General features: G+C 42.3%; 1 protein-coding gene across 1 annotated transcript in view; it reads left to right on the top strand.

Annotated features, from left to right (window-relative positions):
• Positions 1 to 12,270: 12,270 nt before the first annotated feature.
• LOC127028623 (nuclear factor 1 B-type-like) overlaps positions 12,271 to 25,193 on the top strand; it is a 51,991-nt gene continuing 39,068 nt past the window's right edge. Inside the window, exons 1-2 of the mRNA XM_050914344.1 lie at positions 12,271 to 12,284; positions 13,327 to 13,445. Coding sequence (XP_050770301.1) covers positions 12,271 to 12,284; positions 13,327 to 13,445 — 133 coding nt within the window. The remainder of the gene's footprint in view (positions 12,285 to 13,326; positions 13,446 to 25,193) is intronic.

Here is a 25,193-nt window from a genome sequence, read left to right as displayed (position 1 = left end):
TTGAAGAATTAAATGAAAAACATAGTTTTAAGCCACTAAATCAGGAACATCCTTTCCACTGTAGGATGAAACATGAATTTTCTTTCTCTTGTGGAAATACCTTCCTTGAAACATATTTTCTTCAGCTCCATCTCAGTAGTGGCAAAGGGACAAGTTTGAAGGTCAGACCTTAAGAAGATCTTTTATTTCAATATCTACAAAGGTATTGAACAAAACAAAGCTGTGCTGCAAGTCAGTCTCCAATTTGGAGCATTGTGGACACAGCTAAACAGGATTATTGGAAGCATCCTAAACTCATTAATGTATTCATTCTCTCAGACTGAATATCCCTTGCTTTCCTGGATATAATAGCTTGATTATTTCTGCATGGCACTTTTGTTGGATCTTGGAGATGTAGTTTACACAGCAAAATCTTAATTCCTTATAAATTTTTTTGGAAGTTGTGTCTAAATAATGACACAAAAATGAACCTTCTGCATCTGGATTGTTCACCCAATTCAAAAAGCACAAAAAACTTTCCACCCTACCTGCAAGCCTGGTTCAACATTACACACATTTACCTGAGTTTACAAGCAAACGTACAGCTAAAATAATGCAGAGGCTGCAATGGAGACATAAAAGGAATTTAAAGCTACTTCTCTGATAAAAAAAAGAAGAAAGATGATATTAGATGCAGGGCAAGAGGCCACATACAATCCCATAGCTGAATATTCCTGAAGGGAAAGGGGGAAAGGAAAGCAGGCCTGCATGAAGAGGCACCCTGAAATTAGTCTTCAAGCAAAAATCTGTGGTGACCACTGATCTGAGATTGTTTATTCCCCATCTCTAGCTGTTAAGTTTACAGATCTCAGCTGGGCCCATTTGGTATTTATCCTTTCTCTAGGGAGAGAAGGGGAAAAACAGTGTACAGACTTCCCAGTCTTTGAAAGTCCAAAATAATAGCTGTTATACTTCACATTGGCTGACCTCTGCAAGTGAGGACATGCCTCCAACTGGCTCAGCTATTTTCTCAGTGGAGATGTCACTGTGCTGCACATGCTCCATGTTACTGAAGGACATTTTGGCACATCTTAACAATCAGGACTCCAGTGAAAGCAACTTTCATTTTCATGAGAAGATTCAGTCCAAACTGTATCTGGCAAATTAAGATTTGTTGTGAGTTCACTGTGTTTAGATTGTGTGACACTGCTAAACCTAACAAATGGTATTACTTCATAAACTAAACATACATTTTATTGTAGTAATGCATCAAAAGATGATGCCCTAAGACAGTTCTTCAGATAACTCTGCAGGCATTATAAAATGATTACTTCAAAACATGAAAGCACAAGAAAGACTGTTCTTCATAGCAGGTGTTATAGACTTTATGACCAAGATTTTAACTGCATGTGGTTTAGCCATTTTCTTTGAACTTCAGAATTGTGACAATGAATGTGGCTTAAAAACTAAGATCAATGTTTGTCATGATAGTATGGCTGCCTAAGAACTCTTATCTCCTTGACAGCACATCAGCCACTATAGTAAGGGCTGGGATCAAGTTTAATAAGACTATGTCATTAAAAAAGAGGAAAAAAAGCATGATAAAAATTAAATCAGTTTCATAAGAAAAGTACTTCTTACTCCAAAATGCTCCACTGCCTGGTCCATAAAAAGATCTCAAGGGAAAAGGAGGGCAAATGAAAGAAATATAAGGCTTGTTCTTCTGTGCATGATACCAAAGATCTTACTATTTAGGTTAGCAATTTCACAAGAAAACAAAGCTCTGAGACCATGTGGAGCACCTAAATTTGTGGACGGATTTCAAAGTGAGGCGGGTGGTGGAAAAGACATACCCAGTAATGGCTTAGTGGTAGGCTATATTTTAGGTCCCAATCCACAGGAATTTAAGAGAGGCTTGGAAACTCCATTTACATTTGCATATGGTATGGCTGGACTCTAGATAAAAGTGCTGGGAGCAGAATGAATGAAGTGGAGCCTCTTGAACTTGGGGGTGTGGGGTGTCAGTCTTCTACAGTTACTAGTCAGAAGAATAAGTCTAGTTTGCAGCTGCCATATGGCCACCTCATATACATTGCCAAGTCCTGACAGTAGCTGGTGTGAGGTTCAAAATTATTTTTGTTCAAGACTCTCTGTATTGCAATTGAGATTTTAGAGGCCAGAATTAGAGGGTGCTGAATTCTTTCAGCTCCAACCAAACACAGCAGAAGTTGAAAGCATGCAGATTGGACCTTTTGAAGATACCAGTTGAACATCTTGTGGGAAAACTGTTCTTACATGATCATGCTGCTCTATGTATTATGCATCTTGGAAACATAAGATTAGTGTTGTGCAGGAAATACTGTAACAGGCCAGAAAACAAAACAAACAGCAGTCATTCCCCACTCTCAGCCATTTCATCGACTTTCTGCTACTGTTAAAGATGGTTTGACTAAAAGCAGAGAGAAGGGAGTCTGAGCACCCCTCCTACAGGAAAACCTGCAGTGCAGCATAATGGGGAAGGAAATCTCTGCAAACTCTATTAGAGAGTTCTTCTCAGTCATTCCAAATGGGGAGGAGGCAAGGTTTGCCTTCCTGTAAAGGGACACAGCAAATTCCTGTGGATATCAGCTACAGACTGATGTCAGAGTGATCCCAGGCAATCAACTGCAGAGCAAACTGTGCAGCCATGGAGTTATCTAACAAACTTGCACAGAAGATAATCCCCAGGGAAAAGCCTCATAAATAATCATATACATAATCCCATTATGAAAGAAATCCCTTGTAATCTTTAAAGGTTAAATGACATCAAGGCCCTCCCAAAATAAAAACAAAACAGATCATCAGGGAAATTGTTTCTGATTGTTAGAATATTAGAACAGTGTTGCCAGTTCAAACACTCTAAAGGACATTTGTCTGAAAAACCATATGATACAATTCATTGGACAATGACCTGAACACACAGCAAGCTGCTGTCTAGCTGCTAATACTGGGGGCATGAGGAGGGGAAGAAAAAAAATTGCTATGAAAAGAACAGCCATAGGATTAGCAGGCAGAAAATTCAACAAATGAGCTAAATTCTTGTGGATCTGTGATTCACAAAAAGAAAATTTATTTTCTGGATTACAGACTAGGAGAGGTGTATGGATTCCTAAGACCTGTTAGAGTTTCAGGTACATATGAAGCCTCTTCACTGAGAATACTTCACAGTTTACTGAGCATGAAGAGTACTCAAGGTATTCCTAACCAGTCATGGTTTGGTGTGTCTCAAGCAGGGTGAAATTGGATGTCGTTGTTTAGAATGAAATAAAAAATGCTGCAGTGTGACAGGCAGTTCAAAAAGAAAGAGGAAATATAAAAATGCTTATTTGAAAAGGGTGGACATGAGAAACACGCAAACACTGTGTGAAACAAGTGAAAGGGAATGTATTCTGAAAGAAAAGGCTGGCTGCAACATGAAGACTTGTCCTTTCGTAACATGCAGCACTGGGCTGTGATAAACCCAGTGTTATTTGCCAGTGTTGTTTCTGCCTTTCTGATGTATACATGAAATTTATATACAACTGAGTTCTTCAAGTTGTGGCATAAGCCTTGAGACTGTTAATTTTGAACATGTGGATTTGGAACATGTGAACTGTCAATAGCATATCTAATTATTACCTTGCTTATTTAACTAGCACTTACATCCTCCGGAAGAAAAACAGAACGATATAAGTTGGTCATCAGGCATTTGAGTTTCTGCTGTTAGAATGACAAACTGATCCACCTGCAACACCTTATAGCAGTTTATCTGTTATTTTATCTGTTTTGCAGTTGGGGTGCTTCTACTTACCTTTGCTTGCCCCAGGTTTTCAGCTGCCATTATCCCATTGTTGACTTTTCAAACAAGCACTGTTAGATCTTTTCCAATCCTGTCATTTGTGTTTGGAAGGAGATTGCCAAGTTAAGAATGCCTCTATCTTCAGTCAAACCCATCTTAATTTTTTTTTCCTGTGATGCCTACAAAAGCTTCTGCAATTGTTATGTTACTGACATGCAGACCATTGCTTAGGATGGTAAGACAGTGTCTTTGTTGCCTTTACTGCTTCATCTGGCTCTTTCCATCTGTTGATTCCTGTAGACTGCAAGGCATTTTCAGCCAAGATCGTAATTTTCTTCTGTGTTTGTAAACAATATAGAGCTGAAGGATTCTGGGACTCCAGCAGGGCTCTGGTAAACAGCAACAGCACCAAGCAACAACAAAATACTGCATGTGGTAGAAATACTCTTGTTGGATGACTACATGTTTAATAGAGAAGACAGTAAATATTTTTTTAACATTTTTTGTATGTTTTTTTATGAAGTGAATGGCGTTACCAACATGAGTAAATTAAAAGAGCTGCACCGAAAGGATTTATGGCCAACTTGACATCAAAGACATGAAGTTTAGGAGTTGCTTGAATTTTGAGGGAAATCGCTAAATGGAAATGTTGGTTTTTGTAATGAATGAAATGATAGCTGGAATCAGTGCAGGTAGTCTTTAATGAATGGGAAAGGAAGTGAAGACACAAGGGGGTAATATATACAAAGATATATATGTATATATATGTATATATATACAGGAAGGAAGAATTGTCTAAAGTAAGCAAATGGTTGACAGAAAGGAAATTATATTAAGCAGTGAAACAGACAGATCTAGGAAGAAAAAAAAAAAGAAAGAGGAGTTTTGAGGGAAGAACAATCAGAAAGTAGAGACAGGTATTGGGCAGTTAAGAGCATCAGTCTGAAAATGTTTAAGATGTCTCTTTCAAAAGAAAACACTGAAATTATGGGAAATGAAATTAAATAAATTGAACATGGAGTACTTTGGCAATCAATTAAAAAACCAACATAACTAAAGTAATAATAATAGATTTTTTTTTAAAACAAAACAGTCAAAGGAGTTTGCAAAGAAAGAAGTGGAAAAAGCAAAGATTTAAACCATTATTTCTGTAGCTTGGTATTAAAAAGAAAAGAAGCAAACTGATCATGTTTTACAGCATTGTAATCTGGAGAACCATGTTCAGCAGCTAAATTTAAAAGACATAAAGATGATAAACTATTGGTGATAGCTGAAGCACACTAAACAAATATGAACTGTGTTACACAGAGGACTATTTTTCAAGTTACAAAACCGTATCCGATTTGGTGGCACACACATGTTAAGATTCAGTTATTCAAACACCCTCCTTTGAAAACATGTATTCAAGATTTGATCGAGCATTTCTGTGGAGGATCTTAACTTAGTATATAAGAGGATGGTAACAACAGAGTTGATATTCTGCACAGGCCCATGATCCATGTAACCCAGAACTCTCTGACTGGCCATCAAAGACATTTAGTTCAAGAATATTAGAATTAAAGCAAGCACTGAGTAGTACTTTCTCTATATGGATACAGCATGTGTTTGTTCACTGACATAATGATGCTTCTGCTTTATTCTCCATTTCTTACTTAACTTTGGTTTTATTTTGTTTGTTTGTTTGTTTTTTAATTTTTTGTGCCTCAGCCAATCATTGAATAGACATTTTTCAGAGAACTTGGTGGTTCTCTTTTCTGACCAGTAATAGCTAATTCAAAGGCCAGCTGTTTTTTCCTGGATACCTTTAGGAAGAATTGGGCAATGGACAGTCCCACAGGAATGCCTATTATTTCTCCCAGTAGCTTTTTGAATATTCTTGTAGACTATTCCTAGCTGGGTTTTTTTAGGGAAACCTTGTTAAAAGTGAGTTTGTGACAAAGGCTGCCAAAAAGTAGGAATGAATCCAGCCAGCCTTATTGCATGGAAGATGCACTGTATGTGGCACAATGCTGACAGCATGAGAAGTATATAGAGTTTGTGAAGTGTCCCTGCAGTCTACCATGTAGTACCTATTCTTGCTTTCCTGATGAAATAGCTGGGGAAGACGTTTCAAAGATTTTTTGCTCCCTGAATTTTGCAGCTGAAAAGGTCAACTGAACCTTTAGAACAGGTGATCATAGACACGAAAATGTGTTTACAAATACAAAGAAAATAGAGATCTAAAACCAGAGTAATTTGTACATTTGTACAGGGACAAATTCTGCTCTCAATTATAGCTGAGACACAACCTTGTTGACTCAATTAACATTACCAAAGGGACAAATTGGCCTGAGGCTGAGTTGGCCCCTTATTTTTTGAATAACATGATTATTTGGAGAGGCAGCTGTAGGACAGTCTTAAAGCAGAAGTTAATAATCTAATTGTGTTACATTTAGGGCTAATAAAACTGTAGCATTTGAGTGTGATGAATTATGGAAGAAGACAGAAGATCCCAGGCAAAGTAATAAAGGAGAGATGATAAAGACAAGCTTATTACAATTAGTAAGTATCACTGAGGTGACACATGGTAGCTTATGATTAGATTACTGCAAGGGAAATTGGAACAGCTACAGTCAATAAAAAAGAAAAGTAATAAAGTGAAAAAGAAGCATGCTGGATATAAATATGAAGCAACAAATACAGAAGATTATAAGATTGAGCATAAACAATTATAATGCAATCAGAAATGAAAGACATTTAAGAAATAAGTGCCCAACTAAAACAAAACTCTCCTCATTACATAAGGAATAAAGATAAGTTAAAAGAGATAGCAGAGCCTTGGAATGTGATTTACTGACAGAAAGAAGTATACATAGCTAGACTTATAAAAAGACTTATTTAACTGAGGAATCCCAAAAGAATATAGGGACAGACAGTAAAAAACCTCATTTCCCAAGGGAAGAAGTAGAAGAAATACTGAAGAAAAATAAGAACTTGCCAACAGAGATGATCAGGAAATTAGAATGTTTGAAGACTGTGAAAATATCAGGACAGACAGATCCATTCCAGATCTCCCAAGGAAGAGGCAGGAGAGATAAGGAAGGTTTTAGCAGATATATAATAGGCAAAGCCATTCTGAAGGAGACAGGGAATGAAGCATTGGCTTTACTTGATATTTTAGAAGATATACAGGGAAGATTAAGATGACAATTGACCTCTGAAATTAAATCAGCAGACCATACATCTGGAAGGCAGCACTGACCAAGATAAATAGCACAGCGGGTGTTCATGAGTCTCACGGTTATAACAGCAAGTTGTGGTTGGATATTGGCAAATCCTCAATTTATGCCTCAGTTTCTCCATCTGGAAAGTTGAGAAATTGATATTTATTAAAAAGAATTCTAATTGCAGCTAATAAATTATTTACAATTTTTTTTTTTTTTTTTTTTTTTTTTACTTAGAAAGAGAGGAAATCTTCCGTTAATGAGAACTGTTTTGTCATAATTTCACACAGTTTGGAGAATCCCAGCCTACCTTTCTGTAGTTTCCACAGGGCTTTGTGGTCCTCTTATAGGATTTTTGACAGAACTTCACTAGCTACAATTGACATCTTTTTCATATGAAGTTAGGAAAGTTCAAATACTCTGGAGTTTAGCTCTGTTTAGCGTTATAGTCTTATCCAATCCAGTGGTTTTCTGGTGATTTAATGCACAGGAGAAAGACACCTCACTTTCTCAGTACTAGATGGCTGTTGCCTTGTGCTATAGCATTCAGCCAAACAGGATATACAAAACACTGACTTCTCTTTCTAAAATTCAGTCAAGTCTATTTTTTGGAGTCAGACAGTGAAGCTGTAATAGATTTCATTTTCTCTGTCTTGATTTCTATTCTTAAGATCACAGAAGATTATAATAAGGTGATTTATTGAAAATTGCTTTGGTTGTTTTAAGGATCAGTGGCATCACAGAGAACACAGAATTCATATTGGAGTTGAGGGTTTCTGGAGAGACATTATAATTTCTGCTAACAAATTGAGGGTTTACTTCCATTTATAAAAGCAATAGGTGCATTGTGAAAATGTGTATCACTATTGCAGTGGCTTCACATTAAATATTTTCACAGGAAGAGGTTTCAAAATACACAGCAATAAAGGAATGTAGTAAATAATAAACTTAAATGCTTCCACAAGACAACAGGCAGTACTGTATATAAGCCTGAATAATTCAGAATACAGTAATATTTTGTAATGTAAAAGATACTAAAATGTGAAATGGGAATTTTGGGGAGAACACAGGTGTTTGTTTCATTAGCTTTAGTGAGTTTGGGATAGGCCAACACAAAAAATCTCATTGTGAAAGTAGCTACATACTAATGAAAAAATAGCAGAAGCAATTAATAGAATTGCAAAAGATTTTGAATGACAGTAATTCTGTCTCAGAAATGAGGTCTTTTACAGACTGTTGAGAATTGTCTGCTTCTGTCTGTGGGGAGAATTTGGTCAGATTTCAGCTTCAGAGACATTCTTCCCATCATGAAGTCCATATTTAGGTACAGATTCCCAAGCTGATGATTTGCTTGAGAGAAAAATTTATCTATCATCTCCAGCTGAAGTGATTTGAAAGGTTCCCGTTGGCTCCAAATGGGAATTGGAGCAGGCTGTGTGTAAGAAGGTAGCCCCTAATCTCTCTAGCAGACTAACTCATCTTTGCTGCTTTTAAAATTGTTTCCTAGCACTGCCAGATCAACCAGTTTCAGTTGCTAAAACATATCAAAACGAGAGATTTCTAAGCTAGATGTGCTAGAGCAAGGCAACCTGGTTTAAATAGCCAACAGTGAGCAACACATAGTAAAAAAGAGACAAAACTGTACAAACAAAATAAAATAGGATCAACTCAAAATAAAATTAGCCTCAAATCATGTCTTGCTGTTGTTCAAAGGAGCACTTTCGCAGGTGTTAATGAAAGTTGATTTCTATCGATATAGGTGGGGAATTTTAATATGGTCAAACAGGGAGGAGCATTTCACTGTTATGGTCGGACAAGCTATTTCCTTTCTGTGCCTCCCTCCTCAGTTCTTGTGTATAATGCTCTCCTCTCCCCACTTACACTGTTATGCTCTTTTCCGGAATAGAAAACATCTCCTGGATTTGTTGGCTTTCAAAACAATGGAGAATATTTCCAAACATCAGGAAAATTATATGTTAAACACATTTTGTAGTTGAAATGGCCTCAGTACACTTATTTTTTTATGCAACAATAATGTAAAAATCTTGATGCAAATAGCAAAACAAAGTTATGGGGAAACAAACTGTCGTGGTTTAACCCCAGCCGGCAGCTAAGCACCACGCAGCCGCTCGCTCACTGCCCCCCCACCCCTGGGATGGGGGAGAGAATCAGGAAAAAAAACCTCGTGAGTTGAGATAAAGACAGTTTAATAGGACAGAAAGGAAGGAAAAACAATGATAATGATAATAATAATATGACAATAGTAATACTAAAAGAATTAAACTATACAAAGCAAGTGGTGCACAATGCAATTGCTCACCACTCGTTGACCGATGCCCAGTTAGTTCCCAAGCCGCGATCTGCCCCTCCCAGCCAGCTCCCCCAGTTTATATACTGGGCATGATGTCATATGGTATGGAATAGCTCTTTGGCCAGTTTGGGTCAGCTGTCCTGGCTGTGTCCCCTCCCAGCTTCTTGTGCCCCTCCAGACTTCTTGCTGGCTGGGCATGAGAAGTTGAAAAATCCTTGACTTAGGATAAACACCACTTAGCAACAACTAAAACCATCAGTGTGTTATCAACATTCTTTTCCTACTAAATCCAAAACACAGCACTATACCAGCTACTAGGAAGAAAATTAACTCTGTCCTAGCTGAAACCAGGACACTGCCACAGGAAAATCAGCCCAATTTGGCCTTCACCCATGACTGCCAGCTACCACAGAAGGCCTGACTCTGGTCTCTGCACTACTCCACTCCAGCACTATAGTAGTAGCTGGAATTTTCCTATTCATCCATATTTACCCTATACTCACCAACAACCAGACAACCCTCACCCTATGTTTATATTTGGGAGCCCTATCTACACTATTCGCCACTACATGTGCCCTCACACAAAATGTCTATCCACAGTTGGTGCCTCGATGTCTGTCCAATCCATTATCTGCAGGAAGCTGGTGTACAATGTCAGTGTGCTCTGTACAAACTTCTGCCATATGGACCGTGTGCACTGGACTTCATCCAGGTCTTTGGAGGCCTGGTTATTGTCCAGGTTGCTGTAGACCACCTCCACTACTGCTAATTCCCTCAGATACTGGATACCTTCCTCAGTGGTGGTCCACCTGACTCGGTAGTTTACAAGATCTTCCTTGAGAGGATACCTTAGAATCATAAAATCATTTAGGTTGGAAAAGACCCTTAAGATCATCGAGTCCAACCATTAACCTAACACTACCAAGTCCACCACTAAACCATGTCCCTAAGCGCCACATCTACACGTCTTTTAAATACCTCCAGGGATGGTGACTCAACCACTTCCCTGGGCAGCCTGTTCCAATGCTTGACAACCCTTTCGGTGAAGAAATTTTTCCTAATATCCAATCTAAACCTCCCCTGGTGCAACTTGAGGCCATTTCCTCTTGTCCTATCACTTGGTACTTGGGAGAAGAGATCGATACCCACCTCCCTACAACCTCCTTTCAGGTAGTTGTAGAGAGCGATAAGGTCTCCCTTCAGCCTCCTTTTCTCCAGACTAAACAACCCCAGTTCCCTCAGCCGCTCCTCATAGGACTTGTGCTCTAGACCCTTCACCAGCTTCGTTGCTCTTCTTTGGACACACTCCAGCACCTCAATGTCTTTCTTGTAGTGAGGGGCCCAAAACTGAACACAGGATTCGAGGTGTGGCCTCACCAGTGCCAAGTACAGGGGGATGACCACTTCCCTAGTCCTGCTGGCCACACTATTTCTGATACAAGCCAGGATGCTATTGGCCTTCTTGGCCACCTGGGCACACTGCTGGCTCATATTCAGCCAGCTGTTGCCCAACACCCCCCACGTCCTTTTCCGCCGGGCAGCTTTCCAGCCACTCTTCCCTAGGCCTGTAGTGTTGCATGGGGTTGTTATGACCCAAGTGCAGGACTTGGCACTTAGCCTTGTTGAATCTCATACAATTGGCCTCGGCCCATTGATCCAGCCTGTCCAGATCCCTCTACAGAGCCTTCCTACCCTCAAGCAGATCAACACTCCTGCCCAACTTGGTGTCGTCTGCAAACTTCCTGAGGGTGCACTCGATCCCCTCATCCAGATCGTTGATAAAGATATTAAACAAAACTGGCCCCCCAAAACCTTGCCTTCATGCTTGACAGGAGCCATTTCCAGAGGTTGTGGATTGTCGCCCCTCTTCCGATCCCTTTGTCCATTCCCCAATCCCCAGTTAGGGATCCCAATTGCTGGGCTTCCTTACCCTCCGATTCCTGACTGTTAAATATCCCAGCATTGGAGCAACCAGGTGATAGTTTGCTTGCCTGGATGATGGCTGTAATCTTTCCGCATATCTTGCAGCTCACTCAGGTATAGAGACTGGGTGGTTTCTGACTCATTTATGATTTCTGTCTCTTCCCTCTCCTGTTCTTGTGGCTGCTCTGCTGCAGAACAGGCTGCCTCTTCTGATTCTTCCTCCTGCTCCCTCTCAGGAGGAGCTTCTTCCTCCCTGACTAACTGAGTTGACTTCTGCTTCCATTGTTTCTTCCTGACTATAGGAGCAACTGTTATAGTCGAGGGTTGGGTCTCTGGCTTAGCCACAGTGTCCGTTTATATGTCCTCAGATCCAGAGACCCTTTTGCCCCCTTGAGGGTGCTGAACAGAGGCTCGGTAGGTGTAGGCCAGGCCCCAGCACAGTGCAAAACATTGTGTCTTTTTGGCATAGGCAAAGCATCCTTTCTTCAAGTGGTTTGCCACTTCAATGTCTGTTCGTGTGTGAAGTCCCAGACCATTGGAGGTGAAAACTGCTCTAGGTACCTGCCCAAAATCTCCCACGCACCTTGCCACCCATGACTCAACTGCCACAGGGCACATCCTTGTGTGGCATTCCTAACCAGTTGGTTAACCTTAGGAAAAGCCAGAATCAGATTCATGGCACACACCAATACGAGCATTCTGGTTGCCCAAGGATGTTCAAGAAACTGAACAGCCATTGTAACAAGGCAGGAAATATCTACCTGGGAGGAGAAGGGGCAGGTGCCATTCTTTGTTTCCCCCACAAAGTGGCTCCCAGAGGAGGAGAAAGGTGCAATTGTTAATTGTCTCCACGAGATGGTTCCCAGAGATGGAAGCAATGCAGGACCCAAATACCAGATTAGGCTCAAGGCCAGTGCTTTTATCATAGCTCTCCCAGGCAAAGCAAAACAAAAAGTGATAAACAGCACAGCAAACAGCAAAAGCTGAAAGCAGCCATTAACAAGCCGTGAAATCTGATGTACAGCAAGAGAGGGAGCATGCCACAGAGCAGGTAAGGAAACATAAACCAGTGTTGAGAACAAATAAGTCAACATCGTGACCAGCAACAGCAAGTAACAACTTGCCAAGCAACAGCTAAACAGGTATATCACAACTATAAATTCTATCTAGCACACCCCGATCAAATCTATCATTATCTCAAAACCCTTTGGCCACACATTAGGCACCAAAAAGGACTGTGGTGAGTTGACCCTGACTGGCAGGTAAGCCTCCACCCAGTCACTCGCTCGCTCACCCCGACAGCGGGATGCGGGAGAGAATTGGAAGGGCAAGAGCAAGGACAAAAAATTTGTGGGTCAAGATAAAGACAGTTTAATAAGTGAAGGGGAAAAAAAGAAAAGAAATAAGTCATGCAAAAAAATTCACTCGCCACCAGCAGACCGATGCCCAGCCATTCTCCAAGCAATGGCTACTTTGGAAAAACTCCCCCTCCCCCCCAGTTGATGTTACATGGTATGGAACAGCTCTTTGGTCAGTTTGGGTCAACTGTCCTGGCTGTGTCCCCTCCCAACTTCTTGCCCACCCCCAGCCTACTGGTGAGGGGGCAGAGAGAGAAACAGAGAAGGCCTTGGCATTGTGCAAGCACTGTTCAGCAATAGCCATTGGTGTGTTATCAGCACTGTTTTGGTCACAAATCCAAAACACAGCACCATGTGGGCTGCTGTGAAGAAAATTAACTCCATTCCAGCCAGACCCAGTACAAACCATTTTATAACATGTTACAGGAACTGAATCCTTGGTTGTGTAACTAAATGCTGGTAGAACTAGAACCTATAGGGGTTTTGCATATCATCCATTCATGCCATATCCAAAATGTAAAGACATGATAAATGTAAGTGCATTAGTCACTATTACATAACATATGTAATATTAAAATGTGTCAGATTTAAAATTTGCAACTTTTGCTTTTTATGCCTGGGTTACTTTTTGTTGAAACAGTTGTTGAAACCCAAAGACCACAATTGTTGAAATGCAAATGTACCACTACTAACTGCATATCATATTTACTGCCAAATCTTTCATTATATCAACAGCAAACAGTCCAAAACTATTTCCATAGATGAAAATATGGAACCGAGCCCAACAGGAGACTTTTATCCTCCTCCAAATTCACCAGCTGCTGGAAGTCAGACATGGCATGAAAGAGATCCAGGTGAGTATTATGGGACCATTTTGCCCCAAAGTTTTGAAACATCTAATAAATCTCCACATCTACCTCTCAATTATTGCAATAAAATGCTCCTTTTAAATGATGCTTTCTAAGAGAATCTTGTTTTTTCTATGTAGTATATTTGTTGAGGTTTTTTTAATGTAATTAAAGAAACAGCAAAGGTGCATAGTATGAAAAGTCACATAACTCTTTTCACCTGGTTGACTGTAATACTGTTATCAAAATATTGCAAATGAATCACAGAATGGTTGAGTTTGTCAGGGACCTCCAGAGGTCATCTGGTCCAATCCCCCTGCTCAAGCAGGGCCACCTACAGCCACTTCCCCAGGACTGTGTCTAGATTTTTTATTTAATATAATAAAAAAAAGGATGGAGATTCCACAACCTCTTGGACAACCTGTTACAGGGCTCAGTTACCCTTATAGTAAAAGAGTGTTTCCTGATGTTCAGACAGAACCTCCTGTGTTTCAGTTTGTGCCCATTGCCTCTGGTCACTGGGCACCACTGAAAAGAGCCTGGCTCCATCTTCTTTGCAACCTCCCTTCAGGTATTTCTATACATGGATAAGATCCTCCCCTCAAGCCTTCTCTTCTCCAGGCTAAACAGTCCCAACTGTCTCCAGCCTTCCCTCATAGGAGAGATGCTCCAGTCCCTTCAATCATCTTCGTGGCCCTTCTCCGGACTCTCTCCAGTATGTCCATGTCTCTCTTGTACTGAGGAGCCTAGAACTGGATACAGGACTCCAGGTGTGGCCTCACCAGTGCTGAGTAGAGGGGAAGGATCACCTCCCTTGACCTGCTGGTAACACTCCTCCTAAGGCAGCACAGGATATAATTGGTCTTCTTTGCAGCAAGGGCACATTGCTGGCTCATGTTCAACATGGTGTCCACCTAGACCCCCAGGTCCTTTTCTGCAAAGTTGCTTTCCAGCCAGGCGGCCCCCAGCATATATTGGTGCATGAGGTTGTTCCTCCTCAGGTGCAGGACTTTGCAGTTCCTCTTACTGAACTGTATGAGGTTCCTGTCAGCCCATTTCTGCAGCCTGTCAAGGTCCCTCTGGATGGCAGCACAACCCCCTGGCATATCAGCCACTCCTCCCAGTTTTGTGTCATCAGCAAACTTGCTGAGGGTACACTCTGCCCCCTCATCCAGATCATTAATGAAGATGTTGAACAGGATCGGACCCAGTATTGACCCCTGGGGTCCACCGCTATTTACTGGCCTCCATCTAGACTTTGTGCCACTGATCACCACCCTCTGGACCTGGCCATTCAGTCAGTTTTTCAACCAGCCTCACTGTCCAAGCCCATACATCAACAGCTTCTCTATGAGGATCTTATGGGAGACAGTATGGCCCTACTGAAGTCCAGGTAGACAATATCCAATGAAGTAATCTATATTGTGCACATTGTATAAAAGATCATTACAGTGGGATTATGAATAAAATAACTTGAGTTAAAAAACCAAGGTGTCTCCATACTTTACTAAGATAGCAATAATTTACTCAGCTGTTGGAATTTTACACTGATATAGCCTCTTGTATGTGGATTTAGTCCATACTGTATACCTATAATGTGTCTCAGAATAGGCCTAAGACTTTCTCTTAGGAACCCTCATGTCCCCTCTGGGGGACTACATCTGTATGTTCAAGTGTGCTGATATGTTTCTGTGCTTTGGATAATCGGAAACAAAGAACATGTTTGGAGAAGAAAATCGACTGCCAAAAGAGTAAATTTAATTGTCGTAACATTCTATGTTTCATAAACCTTAATGTCAGTGCAGACTTTTCCCTCCTCCTTATGATGCGAAAGAATAGTCGGACATATAGGCATTTGTGCACTGGTTAGTTTAACGGGTCCTATGTTTGAGGTTCTGTAGGGTGCGGTTTGGGTATTTTGGTTTTGGTTTTGGTTTTTTTTAGAATCTGAAATATGTAGCTCAGTGTGTAAAAGTGAAAAAGATATGCAGTTCCTTGCTTTTTTGCTCTTCCTGACGTTTGCCGGCTTCTCGACACACTGCTCACCATTCCTCTCACCTCTTTAGTTTTGGTTGACTCTTTGTGGCGCTCTTGGTTTTTATCTTGTCTTAGGAGTTTTTTGCTTATCTTTTCTGCCTTCAGGCTTTCTTTGATCGTTGTGTACGTGGTAACGTGTTCAGCACTTTAATTCAGCTGTATTTTTTTTTTTTCATGATACTTGGTCTGTTGATACTCTTTTTAATCTTTTTCTCCCGACTTTCATATTTTAACTCTGTATTTCATTACTTGAATATGGGAGGAGTCCATTTATGTTCTCATCATTAGGCTGTCTTTTTGTTAGCTTTGTGAGCCTGAAGACCTCATACCTAAACACCTGAGCACTACTAACACACTACTCCTAGCCACATCATTCACTGCAACCTCCAGCCTAAGCATAACCCTACTAGTCCAGACAGGATTCAATTGTATACCCACAATAAACCCAATAAATGGAAACAACCCAACAATCACCCATCAACACCCTAGGCAACATCGTAGCTGGCCTACTCATCACATCCTACATCACCCCAACAAACCACCCCCCACCCCCAATAACCATATCCACACTCACAAAAACTGCACCTATCATCGTTACAATCCTCGGCAATCCCCGTAGCCCTAGAACTCTCAAACATAGCACATACCCTAACCCAACCAAAACAAAACACCTACCTAAACTTCCCCTCCACATTAGGATACTTCAACCCTTTAACACATTGCCTTAGCTCTACAAACCTACTAAACAGTGGACAAAAAATTGCCTCACACTTAATTGATCTATCCTGATATAAAAAAATTGGCCCCAAAGGTCTTGCCGATCTACAATTCATAGCAGTCAAAAACCTCAACTACCCTTCACACTGGACTAATCAAACCTATCTAGGATCCTTCACTTTATCCATCCTTATCATCATTCTATCAACACATAGACCCAAAATTAATGGCCCCCAACCTCCAAAAATCTTGCCCCCTACTAAAAATAATCAATAACCCCTTAATTGATCTACCCACTCCCCAAACACCTCTGCTTCATGAAACTTTGGATCCCTACTAGGCATCTGCCTAATAACACAAATCCTAACTGGCCTACTAATAGCCATACACTACACCACGGATACAACCCTAGCCTTTTCGTCCGTTGCCCACACATGCCAAAACATACAATACAGCTGACTAATCCACAACCTACACACAAACGGAGCCTCATTCTTCTTCATCTGTATCTATCCACACAGTGGATGAGGATTCTAATATGGCTCGTACCTATACAAAGAAACCTGACATACAGGAGTTATCCTCCTGCTCACGCTCATAGCAACTGCCTTTGTAGGATATGTCCTACCATGAGGAAAAATATAATTCTGAGGGGCTACAGTTATCACCAATCTATTCTCAGCTATCCCCTACATTGGACAAACCCTAGTAGAATGAGCCTGAGGAGGATTCTCGGTAGACAACCCCACACTAACCCGATTCTTTGCCCTATACTTCCTCCTCCCCTTCGTAATCGCAGGACCCACTATAATTCACCTCACCTTCCTCCATGAGTCAGGCTCAAACAACCCTCTAGGTATCGTATCAAACTGTGATAAAATTCCATTCCACCCCTACTTCTCCCTAAAAGACATTTTAGGATTCATACTCATACTTCTCCCACTAATAACTCTAGCCTTATTCTCACCCAACTTACTAGGAGACCCAGGAAACTTCACCCCAGCAAACTCACTAGTCACACTCCCTCATATCAAACCAGAATGATACTTCCTATTCACATACGCTATTCTACGCTCAATCCCCAGCAAACTAGGAGGAGTACTAGCCCTAGCTGCCTCAATTTTATTCCTAAGCCCGTTCCTACACAAAGGCCAGAGCCCTGCTTCAAAAGAGAAAAACCTCCAGCAAGGGCTTCCACACAGAAGGTGCCAGGACTGAAAGTTGTTTGTAGCTATCAATTTTCCTTGGCAACCTTTTCACAGCCCCACCAACACTGGGGCTCCGCGCTTGCTCTATCACCCAACACTCTTTCTCACACTCGCCAGAGCCCAGCAACAAAACGTACAACCGCCACCTAGGACTGCCACACAGAAGTGGCCAGGACTGAAAGCTGTTGGCTGCCCTCAACTTCTCCTGGCAGCCCCTGTGATGGGTGCACTTTTCCTGTTTGAACTAACTGAACTTTGGGCCAGGCAGTTGCTCAACAAGTAGGCCTAACTGACATTAATCCTGTTGTGCAAGGCTATCGGCAAGAACCCAGCACCAAAACCACAAAACTGGTTTGGCTGTAGACTGGGCTGATAAGCGGCAGAAACTGCATGAACACAGCAAAAAACCTGACTACGAGCCAACAACTTTAAGCTATAAATCTATGCAGCCACCAGAGTCTGTTGAGCTCTCCTGCATGGCAGTGGGCTGCACGACAGTGATCTCCCCTTGAATAGGGATGCCTCTCAAGGTTATTCCTCAAGGTTGAGAGATCCCTTACTTGACACTTGATGTCTACAGCGAGGTAAATGATATTTTTTACACATCAAGCTATAGCTTAATTATTAGACGTGTAGTAGAATGCTTGACTGCCCTTTAATCATTGTTTAATAAAACGAGGACTCGTCTCAATAATTCTCCTGCGACACAGCACTCAGCTTGGTGTCATCCACAAACTTGCTGAGGGTGCACTCAATCTGATACTCTTTTTAATCTTTTTCTCCTGACTTTCATATTTTAACTCTGTATTTCATTACTTGAATATGGGAGGAGTCCATTTATGTTCTCATCATTAGGCTGTCTTTTTGTTAGCTTCCTTTCTCACAAAGTTATTTCAAGAGACTAGGTTTGTTTGGTTTTCTTCATTTTTCTGTACTTTCCTTCTCATGGGTCTATTGTATTTTTTTAATGTGTTTTCAGCATTAAGTGCTGAATTTAAAAAATGTAGCCTGTGGCTTTATGTAACCAGACATAAAAACAGCAAGGCAACAGAATTGTTCTTCAGCCCCCAGAAGGTGTCCTAGTCAAAACATTCTTCTTTGTGATTGTGGTCTCTTTTGCCTTCACACTTTTATTGCCATTTTTAATGAGACAGTATTGTACTTCTGCTTTTGTTGGGGGGGGGGGGATGTTAAATAAATCTTTGTGGTTGTGGGAAAAATAGTCCTAGTGTTCTTCTCAGAAGCGGCCTCTGCATATCCCCATTTGTGAAACACAGTTCTCTTGTGCTGCTGAGTGAGCTATAAGGGCTTCCTAGAAATGCAGTGCCTCTTGGACTGCCTGTGCCCCAGTTCAGCTGAGCCAGATTTTTACAGTTGATCTCTGCAGTCTCCAGCTATCTCAGTTCCTTCTTATCCACTGGTCATTTTTGCTGCAAAGAACTATGCCCTATGAATAGACTCTTGGCTTGTTTGCTTTTTACCGGCCTTCTTTATTTTAATAGTAGCAAACAATTTTATCGTTCAGATTGATTAAGTAGTTTTACAAAGAAACCTTTGCCCTTAGGTAGGTAGATTTTTGGACTGAAACTACCTTTGGCCCTCTTTATGTTTCACACACCAGAGAACTCTGAAAAATGAGAGAGAGAGAATGAAAGAGAGGCTTGAATTAATGTATTTCAACATCTTTCTGCTTGTAGGAGCTAGTTCAACATTCTTCTCTGTATATCATATTCTACGGCATTGCTAGGTGTAGTGGGCGTTTATATCTCTGACCCTTGAACACTTGGCAGTGAGGTTATCTTTGAGTGAGGCTTTGAGGCATTTTATTTTGTCTGTCCTTTAAGATGTTTGACCCTTCCTATGAAGGAACAGGAATACCACTGTTTTGGAGACCATTATAGTTGGGAAGCATAAACCTTTTGTACTTGAGCATCTATGTTTGGCTCCAGTCTGGCTCTGAGGCTATCATACCACAGAGGAAACATGGTAAGGTAGTGATTACCAAGATCTCTTGAGACCTGCACTCACTAGGAAGCGGCATGTGTCACTTCCTGGCATGTTGTCATGTCAGTTTTAGATGCCTGACATCATCTTTAAATTTGAAAGAGCTTTAAACTAGGTTCAAAGAGAGGGGAAAGGATAAAATCAGGCTTACTAGTGATAAGCTATGGGATGGCATGACAATGTTTGAGGGACAGTGTGCTAGTGAGGGATTTCACTCTGCTCCATGATGTACTGAGTACACTGGAGTGCATTTGAAATGTTTGTACACTAATGCACGCAGTATGAGGAATAAACAAGAGGAACTAGAAGCTTTGGCTCAGTCCCAGAGCTACGACATCATTGGCATAATTGAGAATTAGTGGGAAGAGTCCTGTGACTGGAGCGCTGTGATGGATGGTTATAGGCTCTTCAGGAGAGATAGGCAGGGCAGGTGAGGTGGACGGGTAGCGCTGTATGTAAAGGAGGGGTTGGACTGCACAGTGCTTGCAGTTGGGGACAACATGGTTAAGAGTCTCTGGGTAAGGACTGGGGGAAAAACTAATAAGGCGGATGTTGTTGTGGGAGTCTACTATAGATCACCCAGCCAGGATGATGACACCGACATATTATTCCATAAGGAATTAAGGGAAATCTATAGACCAATTACCCTTGTCCTTATGGGCGACTTCAACTTCCCAGATGTTAACTGGGACTATCACACAGCAGACACAAACAGGTCCAGGAAATTCCTGAAGCATGTTGAAGATGATAACATTTTGATACAGGTACTAAGGGAGCCGACTAGGAAAGGTGCCCTCCTAGATCTGTTGTTTGTAAAAAGAGATGGTCTCGTGGGTGAAGTGATGATTGGTGGCTGTCTTGGCCACAGTGATCATAGAATCATAGAATGGATCATTTAGTCCAACCCCCGCTGCCACGGGCAGGGACATCTTTCACTAGATCAGGTTGCTCAAAGCTCTGTCCAACCTGACCTCAAACACTTCCAGAGATGGGGCATCTACAACTTCTCTGGGCAACCTGTTCCAGTGTCTCACCACCCTCATCATAAAACATTTCCTCATGTCCAATCTAAATCTACCCTCTTTCAGTTTAAACTGTTGCCCCTTGTCATGTCACTACAGGCCCTGGTAAACAGTCTCTCTCTGTCTTTCTTGTAAGTATTGAAAGGCTGCAATAAGGTCTCCCCGGAGCCTTCTCTTCCCCAGGCCAAACAACCCCAACTCTCTCAGCCTTTCTTCATAGGAAAGGTGTTCCAGCCCTCTCATCATTTTTGTGGCACCTCCTCTGGACCTGCTCTAACAGGTCCATGTCTGTCTTGTACCGGGGACCCCAGAGCTGGATGCAGTACTCCAGGTGGGGTCTCACGAGAGTGGAGTAGTAGGGGAGAATCACCTCCCTCGACCTGCTGGCCACCCTTCTTTTGATGCAGCCCAGGATACGATTGGCTTTCTGGGCTGCAAGCACACATGGCCGACTCATGTCCAATTTTTCATCCACCAGTATCCCCAAGTCCTCCTCCTCAGGGCTGCTCTCAATCCATTCATCCCCCATCCTGTATGGATTGCCCCGATGCAGATGCAGGACCTTGCACTTGGCCTTGTTGAACCTGAGGAGGTTCCCAAGGGCCCACTCCTCAAGCCTGTCGAGGTCCCTCTGGATGGCATCCCTTCCCTCCAGCGAATCAGCTGCACCACTCAGCTTGGTGTCATCTGCAGACTTGCTGAGGGTGCACTCAATCCCACTGTCTATGTCGTTGATGAAGATATTAAATAGTATTGGTCCCAGTATGGACCCTTGAGGGACACCACTCCTTACTGGTTTCCACTTGGACATTGAGCCATTAACTGTAACTCTCTGGACACGGCCATCCAGCCAGTTCCTTATCCATCTAACATCTGTCAAACCCCTATCTCTCCATTTTAGTGGCAAGAATGTTGTGGGGGACCATATCAAAGGCCTTACAGAAGTCCAGGTAGATGACATCTGTAGCTCTTCCCTTGTCCACTACGATGCAGTTACTCCATCGTAGAAGGCCATCAGATTAGTCAGGCACGATTTGCCCTTGGTGAAGCCATGCTGGCTGTCTCTAATCACCTCCCTGTCTTCCATATGTTTCGACATGTCTTCCAGGAGGATCTGTTCCATGATCTTACTGGTCAGGGAGGTGAGGCTGACTGGTTGGTAGTTCCCAGGGTCTTCCTTTTTACCCTTTTTAAAAATGGGCATGATGTTTCCCATTTTCCAGTCATTGGGGACTCCACCTGACTGCCATGACTTTTCAAATATGATGGAGAGTGGCTTGGCAACTACATCTGCCAGATCCCTCAGGACCCTGGGATGCATCTCGTCGGGTCCCATGGACTTGTGCATGTTCAGGTTCCTCAGGTGACCTTGAACCTGATCTTCTCCTACAGTTCCCCCAGTTCCTGCGCTGAGGTTCAGGGGCTTGAGAGATGTGGGAAGAGAGATTACCATTGAAAACTGAGGCAAAAAATTGTTGAGTACCTCAGCCTTCTCCATGTCGGTTGTCACCAGCTCTCCTGTCTTATTTACCAGAGGGGGTACATTTTCTTTAGTCTTCCTTTTCTGGCCAATGTGCCTGTAGAAGCTGCTCTTATTATTCTTCGCATCCCTTTCCAAATTGAGCTCCAACTGTGCCTTAGCTTTCCTGATCCCATCCATACACATCTGGGCAGTATCCCTATATTCTTCCCAGGATGCGTGTCCCTGCTTCCACTGCCTGTGCATGGTTGAGTTTAAAATCTTTGGTGATATGAGAAAAACTGTCGGCAGAGCTACTACCCTGGATTTTGAGAGAGCAGACTTTAGGCTGCTAGTTTGTAAGGTCCCCGGGAATCTGATTTCAAGGGTATTGGGGTCCATAAATGCTGGTCACTTTTTAAGAGCCATCTTTTAAGAGCGCAGGAGCAGACAATTCCAATGCGTCAGAAGTCAAGCGAGCGGGGCAGAAGGCCAGCTTGGCTGAACAGGGAACTCCTATTGGAACTTAGGCGGAAAGTGTATGGACTTTGGAAGCAAGGTCAGGCTACACAGGAGAACTACAGAGATGCTGTTCGCCACTGTAGGGAGAAAATTTGTACGACCAAAGCTCAATTGGAGTTGAAGCTGGCCAGTACTGTGGTGGATAACAAAAAAAGGCTTTTTTAAGTATGTTAACAGCAAAAGGAGGACTGAAGAAAACATTGATCCTTTACTTGATGAGGTTGGTCACCTCACAAATAGGGATGAAGATAAAGCAGAGACATTTAATGCCTTCTTCGCCTCTGTCTTTAACACCAATGATGGGCCCTGGGACTCCTGGAGCCCTGGGTTGGAGGACCGCAACTGAGGGAGTGATAAGCTCCCAGTTGACTTTGAACTTGTACAGGATTTTCTGCTGCAACTGACTGCACATAAGTCTATCGGGCCCGATGGGATTCATCCCAGGGTACTAAAAGAGTTGGCCGACGTTATTGCGAGACCTCTCTCAGTTATTTATCAATGGCCTTGGGAATCTGGAGAGGTCCCAGTCAACTGGAAGCTAGCAAATGTTATTCCCATTTTCAAGAAGGGCAAGAAAGAAGACCCTGGTAATTACAGGCCTGTCAGTCTCACTTCAGTGCCTGGTAAAAGAGAAGATTATTCTGGGAGTTACTGAAAAACACTTGAAAGACAATGCAGTCACTGGTCAAAGCTAACATGGGTTCATGAAGGGAAAGTCATGCCTTTTACTAACTTAATATCCTTTTAGGACAAGGTTACCCGCCTAGTGGACAAAGGAGAGGCAGTGGATGTGTTTGGTTTTTTTATTTTAGCAAAGCTTTTGATACTGTCTCTCACAGTAGCCTTCTGGACAAAAAGTCCAGCATACAGCTAGACACGTACACAATACGATGGGTGAACAATTGGCTGAAGGGTCAGGCTCAAAGAGTTGTAGTAAATGGAGTAGCATCTGGCTGGTGGCCAGTCACTAGTGGTATTCCCCAGGGCTCAATTTTAGGGCCAGTTCTCTTCAATGTTTTTATCAATGATCTGGATGCAGGAGTTGAGTGCACACTAAGTAAGTTTGCCGACAATACTAAATTAGGAGGAGCCATTGATCCCCTCGAGGATAGAGAGACCTTATAGAGAGACCTTGATAGATTAGAGCACTGGGCAATCACCAACCGTATGAAATGTAACAAGGACAAATGCCGTATTCTGCACCTGGGATGGTGTAATCCTGGATGTACATATAGATTGGGAGACAAGAGGCTGGAGTGCATCCCTGCAGAAAGGGATCTGGGGGTTTTGGTTGATGGTAAGCTCAATACGAGTCAACAATGTGCCCTGGCGGCCAAAAGGGCCAACCATATCCTGGGGTGCATTAAGCACAGTATAGCTAACCGGTCGAAAGAAGTGATTGTCCCACTATACTCGGCATTGGTGCAGCCTCACCTCGAGTACTGTGTGCAGTTTTGGGCTCCACAATATGAGAAGGATACAAAAATATTAGAATGTGTCCAAAGGAGGGCACCAAAGATGGTGAAAGGCCTAGAGGGCATGACTTATGAAGAGCGGCTGAGGATACTAGGTTTGTTCAGTTTAGAGAAGAGGAGACTGAGAGGTGACCTCATTGCTGTCTACAACTTCCTCATGAGGGGGAGCGGAGAGGGAGGTGCTGATCTCTTCTCTCTGGTGCCCGGTGACAGGATGCGAGGGAATTGCTTAAAGCTGCATCAGGAGAAGTTCAGATTGCATATTAGGAAAAAGTTCTTCACTGAGAGGGTGGTCAAGCACTGGAACAAGCTCCCCAGGGAAGTGGTCATGGCCCCAAGCCTGTCAGTGTTCAAGAAGTGTTTGGACAATGCTCTTAGATATATGGTTTAACTTTTAGGTTGCTCTGTGTGGAGTCAGGAGTTGAACTCGATGATCCTCGTGGGTCCCTTCCAACTCAGGGTATTCTATGATTCTATGATATGATAGCATCCTTCTACCTTCACAATGGCCCTAAACATCCTTTAACTAAAGTCAATGATAAAATTTCCATGTCCTGTATATGAAATTGGAATCAAGATTTGATTTGGTAGCTATTATATGTACTCGGTCTATTCAGATGTTACTGAACAGAAGTTTTATTAGTATACTTTTCACTGGTCAGATCTTTAGGATATCAGGCTATTATTTTCTATGAGTGCCTGACCTGTGAGATGCAGAATATTTTGAGTTACCAGAAGGACTGATATTCAATACCTCATTATTTATAGAGTGTTTACAGTCAGTACATAAAAGTGTCTCTCTGCCACTCCTTTCCTCTCACACTTTTACTCTACTCCAGCATGGGTCCTCCACGGGCTGCAGGGAACATCTGCTCTGCCATGGAGCACCTCCTCCTCCTCCTTCTCTGACCTTGGTGTTCCCTCTGTTGTTTCTCAATCTTTTTTCCCCTCCTCCTCTGCTTGTCTAGTGCTTACTGCCCTTTCTTAAATATGTTTTCACAGAGGCACCACAAACTTCTCTGATTGGCTCAGCTTTGTCCTGCGGTGGGTCTGATACCGAGCTGGCTGGAACCAGCTGTGTCTGGCACAGGGCAGCCCCATATCTCTTTTACTTCTTCCCATAGAGGCCACCACTGCAGCCCCCGGCTACCAAAACCTTGCCACGTATGCCCAATACAGATTTACAAAGGGAAAATCATGCCTGACCAACCTCATAGCCTTCTATGTTGAAATGACAAGCTTGATGGATGAGGGGAGAGTAGTGCATGTTGCTTATCTCCCAACTTTAGTTAGGCTTTTTGACATCCTCC

Source organism: Gymnogyps californianus, unplaced genomic scaffold, assembly GCF_018139145.2.
Source record: "Gymnogyps californianus isolate 813 unplaced genomic scaffold, ASM1813914v2 HiC_scaffold_37, whole genome shotgun sequence".
NCBI lineage: Eukaryota > Metazoa > Chordata > Aves > Accipitriformes > Cathartidae > Gymnogyps > Gymnogyps californianus.
Note: the sequence above shows the minus strand (reverse complement) of the source record. Positions and strands in the feature narration are given on the sequence as shown.